The following is a 16,333-nucleotide window of genomic DNA, read 5'->3' on the forward strand; positions in this document are numbered from 1 at the left end:
TCAGCGGCGGTCGATTGAGACGAGCTCGAGCCTGGCTGTTGCTGGGAGACCGTTGACGCCAGACGAAAGAGAGACGTTCGCGCCCTCCTGCGGCGCGTCGACAAAAGGCCCAGTAGAATGAAATAGAACAGACCAGAAAGCTTTGCACACTTCTGTGTGAATCATTTTCTCTGCCTGTCACGGTGACAGCATTCATCAGTTTGTTTGATATTGCTGCTATATTTGAGCTCTGTGTTCATTTTCATAATTTGGAATTTAACAAGAGAGCGTTGTCACTGCCACACCAGAGGAGCCTATAATTAGAATCAGTCAGGAGAGTTCTTCTCTGAGAGACAATGGCTGCAGAGCTCTTTACAAGAAAGCAAAGTTACTTCTCTGAAAGTCTCTTAAAGCCGTCTGCATGCATTCAAAAGAAGATAGAAACTTGGACTATTCGTGCATTGGTGGTTCTTGGTGTCCGGGGATGGGCGTCTGGTATGCACCAGCTCACTCCTAGTGGCTGCTTGTCGGGGCCTGGAGCCTGGGGCTCACTCGGGCCACTTCGTTGGGTGGGGTGCCCTCGGCATCTCGGCCTGGGGCTCGGTCACTCAGGCACAGCTGGCTGTCGGCGGAGCTCACGGGCGCGTCACTGCAACTCCCCCTGGCTTCTGCTCCGCAGCTGCTGAGTGACCCCTCATCTGGGGCTCTCCTCAGCTCTTTCCGGGAGAGTGGCACGGTTGCCCCTCCGTTGGTCTTCCTTGGTCTCTTGTGTTCTGGGGGCCTCTGGATGATGGGGGCCTGAATCTCCTCCATACCCTGGACGACGGGGCTGTGGCTCCCCACACCCTCTAGCAGATCATTGCATGAAGGAACCTTTTAAATACAAGCGCGCTCATGCTCACAGGTGTACACACGGGTGCTCACACACACAAACTACACCCTTTTTGGCTCCTACCTCAAAGCACACTGAGCACTGTCGATCCTACGTGCTGCACAATAATATTCAATATTTAGTATTTACTGTTATATTCAAATAGATCATCGCAATGATGTTTTTTATTATATTGATCTGTTTTTTTGCTTGTTTTCTCTTTTTTCTTTCTCAACAGGTGATCCAGGTGATTGATATATGTATTTTTTGTCTGTTTGTTTTGTTGGTTTTTGGGATTTTGCCCTTTATCACCGTTCCTCTTCCCCGCTGTTTTTCTCTCCCTACCTCTCTTTCTTTCTCCCTTTTCTTTCCCCCAGTCATGTCTGTCCCGTGTGTAGCAAGTGAAAATAAAATAAAATAAACATTTGGTTTATTTTAAAAGGAGAAGCAACAAATAGAAACAAAAAAACTTGGACTAGACTGTGTCTGTGGCAAAGAAGGAAATAAAATAGAAATCTCTTTTTCATTAAAGAGTAGCAGGGGGATGAGCATGAACTCACAGGCTAAAGGAACTCATCAGCGATTAAACAAGCTACCAAGGACACTGCATCAAACAACCTACGTACGGCATCTAATTACTGTGATCCACTGATCTCACTTAGCTCGTCTCTGCACTAAATGCCTGCTTATATCTTTTCTACTTCACAGGATTCTCAGTCTTGTCAGTCTCAGAGCATCAGAACATCAAAGGAGAAACATTATGAGTGAAGCATTTGTAGATATTCTTCACTAATTAGATTTTTCAGAATTTAAAAAAAGTGCAGCATAAGCCATGAAAAGGGCTCGCAACCTTTGTGATATTCATGAAAGATGCTTGAGGGGCAAAGTTACACCCAGTGCAACGGACCAGGGCTTAAAAGTTTGAAGAGACATACGGCGTTTGGCATCATACTTAAAAAAGAGCTCTCAGTGTCACCCAAAGGCAGAATTAATTAAATGATCTCTTGGAAAGAAAAATTTAAAATTAAAAAGGGAAACTTATTTGACATGAATCATTGCAGGGCTATATGAACGATGCAGATCTAGTTTATGTTGCTATTGTTTCTTATTATACAACACACTGACTTAGTAGCCTGCTGTGTTTTGGTTAGGGTTTTTTTTTTTTTTTTGTTTTGTTTTTTTACATATAATCGAAAGAATCTTCTTCTTTCACTTGCTCCCAGAGGGCGCCATAGTAAATCATCCACCTACTCTTTGCTCATCTTTCACATCAATCCTCCTCATGTCCTCCCTCACTACATCCACAAATCTTCTCTGAGGTCATCCACTTTTTCTCCTTCCTGGTCACTATCTTTGTACAGTTTATTCATCGATACTCGTCTCCATGCACTCCACCGTGCCTGCGCTCTCTTCTTCACCTTCACTACCTCTGCTATGTGTGTCTTTACTGCTACACCTGCCTCCCTCTTATTCACACACACTTATTCTGTCCATACCTCCACCTGCTCCCTATAAAAGCTATAATCCACGGAGATTCCCGCCTGACCTCATCTGTCATCCTGCTTTCTCTAGATCTAGACAGTGCAACTCCTTCTGACTAGGGATGGGTATCGAAAATCGGTTCTTGTTGAGAACCGGTTCCCACTGTTTCAATTCCTTGGAATTGTTTGCCATTTTTGCAAATGATTCCCTTATCGATTCCAGTCGCCCCGAATGACGTCACCACGTTGCGGAGCGTCATTTACCTGGCAGGAAACACGGCGGCTCAAAAGCTCAAAAGTTTGGTTATACTTTACGAGAACGGATGACAACAGGGCAACTTGCAATACTTGCAAAGTAGATACTTCATTTAAGGGAAAACACGTGATAACCTTAAATGAATGTCGTGTTTTTAATTCCGCTCCAGACTCGTGAATCTCAACCCAGCAGCAGCGGTAACGTTTGCACGTCCTCTCCCGTTAATGCGGCAGGTAAATAATCAACTAACAGTGCATATTATGTTAGCGCGATCTGCCTTATTACAAAACCTGCCATTACTGTGCATTTAGGTGACCATGATGAGAGAGACAGACAGAGTCTGGCTCAGATGCTGGTAGTTCTCGCTGCAGTCTACCGGTAGCGTCTCCTTTCAGGCCAGGATAGACGAATGTCACCGAGCAGTGACTAAGTTTGTGGTCAAAGGCTTGAACCTATTTGCTACAGCAGATGCCCCCGATTTTCGGTAAGTGAATGTGTTTAATTGTAGGCAGGGACATTACTGGATATTCTTGTGTAATTGCTACTGAATAATTTATGTTATACTTTGTTATTGCTACAGAAGAATATTTATTTTATTATTTTACATTTACAATTTTTTTCCCGGTGACCCTGTGACACCCCATTGAAGAGCCGTAGGCTGTGGATCTCTTAAGATCTCACTGTTGGGTTTGTAAGGCCATGTTACTCCTAAATTTCTATCTTGTTCAAAGAGAAGATATAAAACAAAGTTCTAAGCTAATCGACCTTAGTGTTCTCCTTTTTATAAAAAGAATCGATAAGAGAATCGATAAAGAATTGAATTTTTAAACAGAATCAAAAATGGAATCGGAATTGTGAAAATCTTATCAATACCCATCCCTACTTCTGACCATCTCCAAACTTCTCCATCAACACTCTAAAAGCAAACATCACACCTGCAGTGCTTTTTCTTGGCATGAAGCTAAGCCTGTCTCCTTAAACTGGCTTCTTTCTCGTTTCTTCATGGTTTGACTCGTCCACTTCATCCCTCCCTCTTTATCCCATAGCTCTCCACATCAGCACACTTCTTGTCCATCCCTCAGGCATGCGCTCACTCACCAAGATTATGGTGAACAGTCTGATCAAAAAGCCCAATGCCCTCTGGTCTACACCTCCACAGGTATGTCATCTGGACCTGCTGCCTTTCCACTCTTCATCCTTTTCATAGCTTCCCTCCCTTCCTCTTTACTAATCCTCTGCAGGTCCTGATTCATTTACTGTCGTCCATCCATTCTCCTCTCTTTCTCTTTACCATCATAACTGACAAAGACAAATTTGCAAAGCTAGGATCAGACAATATGCTGCATATTTAAATGGTCTTGTTTTTTCTGTCAATCATTTCTGCTGTAGTTGAGTTTTTCACCTTTTCATACATCCACAATTTATTGGAGAAAGACAGAGGTTCAGCAGTTTTGCCTCTGTAGGCCAGAACATATTATTTTAAGTCAAGGCATATCCTGATTGTTTGACTTTAAATCCGCTGTGGTATGTATAGGAGACAAACTGAGGCAAACTAAAGTTGTGTCTTTGTCTAACAAATTATGGACCTGCTGCATGTTAATGGTTTCTGACCTCTCGTTCTCCTCTGACTTTCAGTTTGCATTTCTATGTCATTTGTCAGAAGCTGAAGAGAAATCCAAATGATGCAAGTGATGCGCTAATTAGGTAAGAGAAGTTCAACAGAAATGAAAAGGGGACAAAAAAAGCAAAACAATGAAATAACATGTTTTTTCTAAAGTGAAAGACATTTTTAGCACAAATGATTCATACATTCTTCTGACCGAAGAAGAAATATTCCTCTAATTCTCCTGATTCTCTTCTTACAGGTTAAAATTAGGTTTAAACATGATGGATGGGTAAAACTGAGTTTCTCCAGCAGCCACAAACAGATGTGTGCTTGATGTATTATTGATTTCCTTCTGAAACCTGCTCCATTTTATTTTTTTTCTGCACCTCCATGAAAGATTCAAAAGACCTGAAGGAGATCCTCGATGCTAAACGCTGTACTACTCCTCTCTGACAGACCTGGCTGCAGTTCACCATAACTTTAATATTGATGTCAAGTAAACGAGCGATCCTTTGCTTTAGTGCTGCATCATGTCTTCTTTGAGTTGTTTTGCCCTTGTTGGCTGCGAGCGTTCACCTTTTTCTTCCGACCTCTTTATGGCCGAGTAGTTTTGGTTTATGAGCAGCTGAGTATTTCTATCTCCTGTCACTTTTGCTTCTACACAGTTTTCTGAGATTTTTGCCAAACATTATGCTTCTTTTTTTTTAAAGAACAAACTATTCAAACATGGTGCAAAATGAAATCCAACACACAGGAAGAGAGTGGAAAACAGCATGTGTTAAAGTAAAAATAAGACTAATATTACTGAACTACAAACAGTTCGTGATGAAGTCATCATATTGCATACCTTGATGAGGTCAACAGACTTTAAAGTGGCAGTGGCAGACCTTTTAAATGAATTGGTAGGTAAAAACAGTGTTGTTACTGTCGCCTAAGGGTTAGTACCTCTAAAAATCAAAAAGGAGACGTGATCAGAGTTACAAGTCTAACTTCTTATTTATATGTTTAAGGTTTAAGGCCTCAGTTATTAGACAGCACATGATTATATACTACACGAGACACTAATATCAAAATATAGAGCGCTTAATAAATGCAATAGAGTCCCTGTCATAAAGCACACATATTTTAGAAATTTCTAAAAAAATAAATAAGTCAAATAATAAAAGTGCTATGCCATTATTTTTAGACAAATAAAAAACTGAAAACTTTTTGACAGTCTCATTTCTTATTGAATTTCAAATAGTTTCCAGCTGTTTCCAGAGACTTGCCCTGGATGAATCTTTTCGTTGCATCTTTCGTTGCATCTTTCGTAGCTTTTATTTTGGTATTTCCGTTGATCCGTACAATACATTTGCATATTAGCCTAAACATTTAGGTTTAACATTTAACATTTAGCATTTAGATTTAACATTTAACATTTAGATTTAACATTTAACATTTAGATTTAAATATAATATTTAGATTTAATATTTAACATTTAGATTTAACATTTAGATTTAAATATAATATTTAGATTTAATATTTAACATTTAGATTTAATATTTAACATTTGATGAAAAATTACAAATATTTTACTAAATGTTGTAAAAATTTACTCGAAAAAATATGTTTTTGTAAGGTTTTGAGCTAAATGTGGAAAAATGTTGCCGTTAATTTCAGCATGTTTCACTTTACAAACGGCGCCCCATATTGTCTTGAAGTGGTCATGTGATTGGCTTGCCACGACTACTTTATTCTTCCTCAGTCAAACAGCAGCACTCGTGCGATTGTTTTGCCCCCTTAGCTCCAGGTGTTGTGCTAGACCAGACCTTCACAAAGTGTGGGGCAGAGCCATTGGGGGGGGCACGGTATGTAAAGGGGAAAAAAACAAAAAAACAAGGCTTGGACACTGCTAGCATAATGGACAGGTTTTTGACGGGGCTCCCACACAAATGCAAAGGAGGAGATGAAGCATCGCTGAATATGTTTCTAAACCAACTTCATTCTAAGCCAAAGACTAGAAAATATGGTGAAGCTTATCTTCCCTTTGGCTTCACCTGCACAAGTGCCGAGGTAGGTCTCCCCGGCAGAATTGGTTTTCCCTTCGTTGGGAGCAGCGCTGGCCTCTCCAAATCACGGACAAACAGTATCACACATTCTTGATTTTTAGTTCACAAACACTTGTTGTAATGACTAACTACTCCTGACATTTTGGAGATGTTAGCTCTTTATACAGTAAAGTTACAGCGGGATACAAATAACATCAGGCTGATCCTGCCACGATTTGTTCCCCCGGTTCAAATCACGGACAAACAGCATCCCACAGTTGTTTATGTTTTTGAACCCATTTTGCAGAGGGATTGAAAAATGTATTGATAGCAATGTTGAATATTATTACACCGGAAAAAAACAACTACACGTAAAATAATCACACCGTGACGCCTCTGCCTTTGTAAATAAAGGAACAGTAGCTGCATGTGTGTATGTAAGCGTGTAAAACCTGCAGAAAGTCAGATTAACAGTATTTTGTCTCTACCTGCTATTCTGCAATTCATCTCAGGTAAACAATAACGTGGCGCACAGCCTGACGTGAAAAAAGGCACATACCTTTGACGTTGCGTGATGAATTCTGTATTCCTCGTCCACACGTAAACGCAAAAAAGGAGTTTTAAAAAAATCTCCGTTTTCGGTGATTCGAAACGCCGTTTACATGTGGAAGAAAGGTCCAAACGCATAGAAACAGCTGCGTTTTCAAAAATACCCGTGTAGGTGTGCACGTAGCGTAAAAGAGTTAGTAGTTTATTTTCTTACTAAATGTAATTTATTGCAGATTACTTGTATTTGCTTAATTGTTTAATAAATGTTTGAGGTATGAAATAAACCGCAATGGAGCAAAATATGGGTGTGTTTGGTTAGAGGATGTGTTTGTGCGTGCGTGTGCGCGCGCGGGGGGGGGGGGGCGAACATTTTTCTTGTAAAACAAAGGGGGGCCTAGCAAAAAAAGTTTGGGAACCACTGTGCTAGACAGTGATCGTGATTACCATCAGCGGGAGCGCGCGCAGCTGCTTAAAGTTGTAGCGTCCAGATTACTTATGTAGTCAGCTACTTCCGTGCAACTGATAGAAGACGCAGTAAGCTGAACACAGCTTCAACCGTCTGTTTGTTGAAAAATAGTAACAGACCGCATTTTCTTGTTAGTAACTGTAACGGCGTTGTAACGATAGGAATAGTAATTAGTTTATTACTCGTTGCTGAAAAAAGTAACGCCTTTAGTAACGCCGTTACTTGTAACGCCGTTATTCCCATCACTGATAACGACCCTATCTAAATACCAGTAACGATTAACGTGTTCCTGATTCTGGCATAATAACTAGTTACCGTGCTCGTTACCACAATAATAACGTAGTTATTATAACGCGTTAACGCGTTAGTCCCTACACTGGCGGTATGTGGGCCATGTGTAAGCACATTGTGTGGGCCAGATCTGGCCCATACCAATTTTGCTATGTGGGGATCAGGCTGGTGGTATAATGGTGTGGAGGACCAACTGAGTATTATTTAAATACTAGGGGTGCAACGATACACAAAATTCACGGTTCGGTTCAGTTCGATACTTTGGTGTCACGGTTCAATATTTTTTCAATACAAAAAAAATGTTCATGCCTTTTTAATTTGTCATTTATTAAACTTATAAATATATATTTTAACTCAAAAGTACAGTTTTTAAATTGAATGTTGCTGAAACAAAAGTAATTAAAAAAATAAATATATCTCAGGGCTCTCAAAATTTCAAAATCCCTGGTAGCCCTTCGGGCAGGGACTCTTCAGTTTTTGGTAGCCCAAAATAAATGTAAGTAGCCCGAATAAAAAAGAGAGCAATTTTTTGATTGATGTTTTGTTTCCTTTACAATATTATACATTAAAGTATAATATTGTAAAGGAAACAAAACATTAATCAAAAAATTGTTGAAAAACAAATTACAACATTGTATTACAATCATCAACTCAAATACTTGGTTCTAATTGAACAGAAATTTCTATGAACTTGTAAGAACTGTGTAGAACATGAATCAGTCTGTGTCATATCCTGAATTTGAAATTTCCACTGAAGTCACGGGTAAGAGACAAGTGGAACCAAGATCTAGGCCATTTGCTTTTTGAAGTTTGCAAAGACTGCTAAATTTTGCCAGTGGTAGTTCACTCTTTGCAACATAGTACGCTGTTCTAAACAGATTTTTCAGGTTTATTTTTAGTATGTTATTTGCAATTGGTGTTTGTTCTGGGAAAGATATTGCAGACTGAGCAATAATGCATTTCTTGCATTGCTCATGGGTTCTACTGGGGGCCTTTCTTAAAATGACTGGTCCCAGTAACAAAGGCGCTTGTCGACTCAGGAATCGAGAGAAAACCAACAACACACCCGGAGGAACATTATGTTATTTACACGGGTGCACATAAGTGGTCCGCATGTGCGCATTCGCTGTCAAAATAAAAGACGCGCACCAGATAAGAAGTTGCAACGCGCGTTTGCGTCCATATAAAAAGCACTGTTTTTGTCCGCTAGAGTGGGATTTTCACGGCACATTCCGCACCACATCTCTGTGTGTTCATCATTTGTTTGAAGCCAGCTCACGTCCTGCAACCACTTTTCCGAGAATACGTGCTTCTTTTGTGGTTCGGACTCCTTCTGACATTTCTTTGGAGGTGGAAGAACACCAAAGTAATTGCTTAAAGGAGCTTGCTTCTTCGACATCTTTAAGAGTTCTAAACAAATGTCTGTCCTCCTCCAGAAAATCTTATATATGCAAACACGCGTTGCAACTTCATATCTTGTGCGCGTTTTTTTATTTTATTTTGACAGCGAATGCGCACCTGCGGACCATTTATGTGCAGCCCTGGTTATTTAGCTCGTCATATCGCAGCCACAGAAATTCTTTTGTCCATGAAACCATAAAGCTGCACTTTCTTTTCGCCTTATAGTCTGCCGTTTATTGACATCTGCAGAAGAACGCTGCCGCTAGCTAACTGCTCAGCGCGGCAACCGCACAACAACAACAACACAAAGGGCGCCCTCTGCCCCCGGAAGGACACACCGTCGCAGTGAGAGGGCGTCACCCTTCACTATGGCAACATAAACAAAACATAACTGTACAAACAGAACCCCGAACAGTCCTGACCGTTTTGTGGTAAGCTTTTCTTTGGCTGTCACTTCTTCACCCTGACCTGTCTTATTTGGCTCAGCAGAACTAAAATATATATCCTGCTGCTTTTACACACACACACACACACATAACGGTCAGCGATTCTCTGCGCGATCAACCTCTCACATGTTTAAGCTTGCTGCGGGAGATTTCACTTGTCATGTTTGCATAGTAAGCTAACGATTGATAAGACGATATCAGAGGAATTGGTGCGCAAATTATCATCACTCACCAATCAGTACTGTCGCTCTCTATACACAGTTCACCCGATTGCAAAGTGAAAGCAAAAAACAAGCGCAAATTCAAACGCGATTTCAATATGTCACATATTGACAGTGGCTCACCGATGCCAATGACATAATTACCCAGCTACATTTCCGAAAGAATGCAAAAACATTGACATATATTTTTCCTTCCTACCATAGCCCTACGGGCAGGGCAGAGATAGATTTTGGTAGCCCGACTGGAAAAATCGCTAGCCCCGGGACGTCGGGTTAGCGATTTTGCGAGCCCTGTATCTGATTGAGAAATCACTCATCTTTGGAAAAGAGAGTTTATTACAGAGAAATGGCTCTTTCCAAAATAAAAGCAATACTATACACTTCTTCTGGGCTATATTCTCAGCAGCATATTGTAGCGGGTCAGGGCTGTTCGGGGTTCTGTTTGTACAGTTATGTTTTGTTTATGTTGCCATAGTGACGGGTGACGCCCTCTCGATGCGATGGTGTGTTCTTCCGGGGTCAGAGGGCGCCCTGTGTGTTGCTGTTGTTGTTGCTGTGCGGTTGCCGCGCTGAGCAGTTAGCTAGCGGCAGTGTTCTTCTGCAGATGTCAATAAACGGCTGTGCTCCCTGGCTAGCTCACGGGAAGCAAGACCAAACGACACCTCCGTCTCCTCCTTGTCTGAGCTCGCCACATTGGTGTCAGAAGTGGGACGATGGTGGCACCCCATGTTCTGACCCAAGTGACTTTTCCCCCGCCGGTCGTGACCGGCCGGTGCACCAAAAGAAGGCACCTGGACATTTGCAGGACTTTGTGTGGGGTAATGGGGTCGTCGGGGACGACTGACTCCTTAGATGGGGGCTATGTAGCGGGTCAGGACTGTTCGGGGTTCTGTTTGTACAGTTATGTTTTGTTTATGTTGCCATAGTGAAGGGTGACGCCCTCTCACTGCGACGGTGTGTCCTTCCGGGGGCAGAGGGCGCCCTTTGTGTTGTTGTTGTTGTGCGGTTGCGGCGCTGAGCAGTTAGCTAGCGGCAGCGTTCTTCTGCAGATGTCAATAAACGGCTGTGCTCCCTGGCTAGCTCACGGGAAGCAAGACCAAACGACACCTCCGTCTCCACCTTGTCTGAGCTCGCCACAATATTAAACATATCAGGTCCCCATAAGGAGAATCATGTGCTAACGGCTGTCTAAATGACTCGGGTAAAGTTTGAAGCATGCATGCTTGTTGTTTTTGTCTGCTTCCACTTGTCTTTGCACTAGGATGATGTCGGTGTAAATGTGCAGTCATATTCGTTGTGTTCCCACTAGTGCTGTCAGCGTTAATCTCGTTGAAATGACGTTAACGCCACAACACGGCAAATCTCTGTTTACGAGCTACCGCGGATCGCCCCGTGCGTGGGGCTAGACGGCCAACACGTTAACGAGCTAACTGCGCTAACACACTAGTTCCCATCCATGTAATTGAGCATTGCCTGGCACATCCAACATACTGTTTTACTTTAGTCCATGATGCGCTTACCTTCAGGGTCATGAGGGTGGGGGAGGTTCAATTTGCCATGTACATATGCGTACCGAACCGAAAGCACTGTATTGACCGGTTCAATACTAGGTTGCACCCCTATTAAATACCACAGTCAACCTGAATGTTGTTGCTGATCATGTCCATATTTTGATGGCTGGTTCCAGGAGGGTAGCACACCTGCTCACAAAACTCAGATCATCTCAGTTTTTTGTTTAACATGACAGTGAGTTCACTGTACAGGGTGGGCCATTTATATGGATACACTGTAATAAAATGGGAATGGCCTATTGTGTTGCATTGACAATCCAACACAATGGGCAACACATTGAACACATTTTAAGTGGGCAGAAACTTGTAAATAACTCATGAAAGAATAAAGTTATGTTGAAACCAAGCACAACATTGTTTTTCTTGTGACATTACCAATAAGTTTGAGGTGTCACATGGCCCTCTTCCTATTGAAAAAACAAAAGTTGTATCCAAGATGGCCGACTTCTAAATGGCCACCATGGTCACCACCCATCTTGAGGAGTTTGCCCCCTCACATATACTAATGTGCCACAAACAGGACTTTAATATCACCAACCATTCCCATTTTATTACGGTGTATCCATATAAATGGCCCACCCTGTACTTAAATGGCCTCCACAGTCACCAGATCTTACTCTAATAGAGCTGCTTTGGGATGTGGTGGAACTGGAAATTCACATTATTGATGTGCAGATGACAAATTGTGTTATGCTGACATGGACCAAAAACCCTTGCCAAACGTTTCCAGCAACTTGTTGAATCTGTGAAACAAATAATTTAGGCAATTCTGAAGGAAAAGGGGGTTCAGTCCAATCCCGGCCTAAAATAAGTAATCTGTGTGTGACTTCCTGTGAAAATTTCTCATTTTTCAACAGTGACTATTCTTCTACTCCTGCTGCTTTCTCCATTGTAAATCTGAATCCACAGCCGTGAGTGATTACAAAATCGTGCTGAAAAAGGACTCCTTCTTTTATAATTAGAAGCTCTAATCAGCCACTGGCTCCATCAATCACTGAATCCCAGAGTCCTTTTGCAAGCTGAATGGAGGAGTATTTTTTTAACTTTTAAAAAACATTCACTTCTACCTCTGATCTTTTTGTCTCTGGTAAATTATAAAAAGTGAAAGTGTTAGTGCAGTTTTGGAAAATTTTGAAAAGTCACCGGACAAGACGTTTAAATGTAAACTTGGTCAAGTCTTCAGATGCATGTCGACAAGCAGTCATAATGATAAAACATAAGGTGAAGGGAAAGAAAATTAAATGAGCAGTGGGGCACAGTTTAAAAATGAACCTGTCTGGTTCCGATCGTTTGTCAACGTGAAGTGTGCTTCACAGCTTGTCCGCATCTTCCAACCACAAAAAAGGGACACAGCCTACTTTTACTGGCTGCTTAAACTTCATGAGTTAAGTCACAAAAGTAGATTTTTTTCTTTGTTAATGGGTTTCTTGTATGACCACATTATCATAGGGTTTTTACCTTACTATATAAAGTGCCTTGAGGTGACTGTTATTGTGATTTGATGCTACATAAATAGCACTGAACAGAATGTTGTAATTGCTGTATTTGATGACCTGTAATTGGTTTGTCAATGACATCAATGTGTTAAACTGGAAGTTTCTTACATATCTGATCAGTGTCAGGCCAGGCAGAATTTAGGCTGGTGGTCCAATGTCATACCTGCTGAGTATGACTCTTTCTTTCCCACGTCAGTAGTTCTATCAATAATTTAGAGCAGGGATGTGAAACTCATTCTACATCATGGGTCACACACAGCTCACTTTGATGTTAAGTGTCTTTCCATATTTTTTAGGTTTTTGAAGTGTGATCAATTTATTTCTGGGATTTTTTTTTTTTTAAGATGGCAAATATTTGTTCTTGCTTGTGCACGACTACTCTGCCCTCAACTGATCCATCCATCAACATAGAGGCCAGTTTCCAGGAGGAAAGAAAACACTTAACATTTTACATCAAATGATCTTTAATTCACAGTTTCACAGGAAAACTACTTCTTTTAGTATACGTACATGCATCTAAATAAAAAAAAAAACATTTACTTAAAAAACAAATTTAAAAATAAAAACCCAACTATTATTCATAAAAGTCACCGGTTTAAGAAGAAATATTCGAGTGGTTTATTTACTTTAGTCCAACTCTTTTTTATTTTACCAAAACAAAAATAAATGACAGTGACAGACAACAACGATCTGTGTATTTTTATTCGTTCTCATAACAGAAAGTATCTTCACATTTTTTTGCTTTATGTGGACATTACTGCCATCTTGTGGTGAAAAACCATACAGGCCAGGAGTGGAAAAAAATGGGGGTAAATCCTGCAGACCTACTGTTTGTTGTCAGAACATTAATTTCCAGGAATCATCGGTTTTGTGTACTTGAGACATCAACAGAAGGACAAAAAGAAAAACTGGCACACTCACTTAGTCGACAGATGATATTATAAAAAGACTAACATAGCAGTTTGGTCCCCGAAGAAGCATCAGTCCTGAAATGACAAAGGGAATAATCCCGTTACTGCTGAAAGGAAACAATGATTTATAAAGGAACACTTTAAAAGCCGGGGGGAGGGCAGGAATATTGGGAAATGTAATCAGGTCACGACTGATCCAAGTGTGGCACAGCTCTCATATCATCTGACCAGTTTCCTCTTCTGTAACACACTGGCTCATATGCGTGTAAGTCTTTTCATACAAATGTGAGCAACATGATTCTTAAAATAAAAGTGCAAGTCAGAGAAAAGGAATTCCTCTGAAAGACGAAAGAGTAGGTGTTCCCCTGCTGCGGGTTAGTCAGTCAGATCTGATCACAGTCTGAGCTCTTTAGCACACAAAGAGAGCTGGGTGTGTCTCATCTTGTTAAACTGCAAGTACTGGTAAGGCTGGTTATGGCTGTTCCATAGGAACCAAAGATTCGGCGGATAAGGGTTAGGGTTAGGGTTAGAGCAGAGGTGTGACAGGTTTGTTACAAGTTTAGCTGCAGGTTTATAACTACAGAGACACGTTCACACACTGAGCACTGACAGCTATGTGGAGGTGGCCTGTGTGTGTTCACTGTGCCAGCCCCGGTCATTTTAGTTACCTAAAACTAAAAACAAAAACTAGATGGGGAGAAAAGACTTTAATGAACTAAAATAAAAATTAAAAATAAACCTTTGAAAAAAATATTTTGTGAGCTTGGAAAAGGTGAATCACAAAAAAGAAATTACCTACTGTCCTAAATACATTCCTTCCAATAAAATAATAATAATAATAATAATAATAATAATAATAATAATAATAATAATACAAACTACACTAAAACAAGAGAATCCACCCTGGAAAATAACTTCAACTAAACCGAATTAAATACAAAAAGAAATCAAAATAAAAACTAATTAGAAAAATACGAAAACTATAACGACTTTGGCTACAAAATACTAATAATAAATACAAATAATAATAATAATAACAACAACAACAACAACAACAACAATAATAATAATAATAATAATAATAATAATAAAAATCAACTAAAACCACTTTGCCTGATCAGGAGATGAGGAAGTGATCCCTGAAACTAAACCGTACAGGTACACCTACCTCATCACTGCTGGAAGATTTGCCTCCATGCTTCTTCTCCTTTTTCTTTTTCTCCTTCTTCTTCTCACCATGTTCCTTGCTGTGAGACTTGTCCTTATCCTTGTCCTTATGCTTGTCCTTGTCCTTATGCTTGTCCTTGTCCTTATGCTTGTCCTTGTCCTTACTTCCAGACTTGTCCTTGTCCTTACTTCCAGACTTGTCCTTGTCCTTACTTCCAGACTTGTCTTTGCTGCCTTCCTAAAAATATACAAAGTTTACAATTAATAAATAGTTTTTTTTTATGTCGTGATTATTGTAGTTAATCAAAAGTAAGGAAATACGAGAAAAACCGGTTTACAAGAGGAGATGTCAATTCTCGTCACCGTGTTTATGCAACTCCCATCCGTAGCGCACATTTTGTTCTGGAAAGCGAATTAAAAGTCTTACCTTGTCCTTATCTTTGTTCCTGCCCCAGGGAAAATTGAGTTCATCTTTCTGTGCTTCCTCCTTCTTTATCTCCTCGTCCTTACCCGCAGCTGCCAAAGACAAAGATGGGACAGGGTTTTAAGGACCATGTGTCCACATATCGCAATATGGAGCGCAAAACCTGTTCGCAGGTTTTGCGCGAACAAAAGCGCAAAATCTTCGAACAACAGAAGAGTGCAGCTAAAGAAAAAAAAACACGTAAAGCTGCAATATATTTTTACCTTCTGACAGATCGAAACTCATTGTGACTATTACTTATGCGCCTCTTCTCTCCGATTCCGAAACAGACTCTGTCAGCGAGCTCTCGCTGCTACTACTTTTCAGGAAATCTGGAGTGACCGACCGCACCTAAGTCACGTGTTCAACACCGCACCACGCCCCGCAAACGCAGTTCGTTCTTGCGGTGAGGTGAGAGGGAGACGTTGTGAGGTAGTGTTATATTTCTTATTTGTGCGTATTTGATACATAACCTTGCTCGCTGGCCTGTCCACCGTCCACCTGCTTCCCCCACATCAGCTGCGATAAGCTCCATCCCTCCTACCATCCTCCCGGATAGTCCCTCTCCTCTTTATTTCAAGGATGCAACAGTGTCCATGTTTTTCAAAATGACTTAAAAATTTGGATTATTCTGACTACAGAATAGTTTTCAACCCTTCCATGATCTTTTAAAGAAGAGGTAGATCATGTTCATATATGTCTTCTTCTTTGGATGATAGAGCTTTAACCTGCAATTGTGGATGGCACAGTGAACTGTGCTCACAGACAATGATTTCTGGAAGTGGTCCTGAGCCTGTGCAGTGATTTCCATGACCTGTAGTTATGTCACATGCTATAATAATACACATCTAAAACAGAAGATGGCACCAGAGCTTCTGTAACATAAATTTTATGCAATATATTCAGACTTTCTTTCTATATATTCAGGATTCATTTGATTTATTCATTCACTATATTTGAGTTTTAATTCAATATATACAGGCTTTCATTTAATTTATTTGAGGCTAATTCCATGTATAGATACACATACATATTGGAATCTCAAATACTGTGTGACAATGGCACTGCTGCTTTCTGAAAGACATATGGCTTGTGCTGCCTTGCTCTTAACTCCATGCAGCAGCAAAAGCC

General features: G+C 40.6%; 1 protein-coding gene across 1 annotated transcript; it reads right to left on the minus strand.

The window, feature by feature from the left end:
• Positions 1-13,345: 13,345 nt before the first annotated feature.
• Positions 13,346-15,536, minus strand: LOC146693554 (uncharacterized). The gene is made up of 4 exons (XM_085479346.1): positions 15,427-15,536; positions 15,167-15,255; positions 14,741-14,977; positions 13,346-13,647 (listed from the first exon to the last, which is right to left on the minus strand). The coding sequence occupies exons 1-4, from the start codon at positions 15,446-15,448 to the stop codon at positions 13,642-13,644; spliced, it is 354 nt and encodes a 117-aa protein (XP_085335472.1). The 5' UTR covers positions 15,449-15,536; the 3' UTR covers positions 13,346-13,641.
• Positions 15,537-16,333: the final 797 nt, after the last annotated feature.

This window comes from Copadichromis virginalis, linkage group LG14 (genome assembly GCF_057382275.1).
Source record: "Copadichromis virginalis isolate Kocher_CV1m ecotype Utaka linkage group LG14, C_Virginalis_male_GT1.1, whole genome shotgun sequence".
Taxonomy (NCBI): domain Eukaryota; kingdom Metazoa; phylum Chordata; class Actinopteri; order Cichliformes; family Cichlidae; genus Copadichromis; species Copadichromis virginalis.

What these genes read in the sequence shown, in the direction of transcription:
- LOC146693554 (XM_085479346.1), bottom strand. Translation starts at nt 15,448, where the DNA reads ATGAGTTTCGATCTGTCAGAAG. An exon ending in GAGTTTCGATCTGTCAGAAG is followed by an intron (nt 15,256 to 15,426) that starts GTAAAAATATAT and finishes TGTCTTTGGCAG; the next exon opens with CTGCGGGTAAGGACGAGGAG. An exon ending in GGAACAAAGATAAGGACAAG is followed by an intron (nt 14,978 to 15,166) that starts GTAAGACTTTTA and finishes GTATATTTTTAG; the next exon opens with GAAGGCAGCAAAGACAAGTC.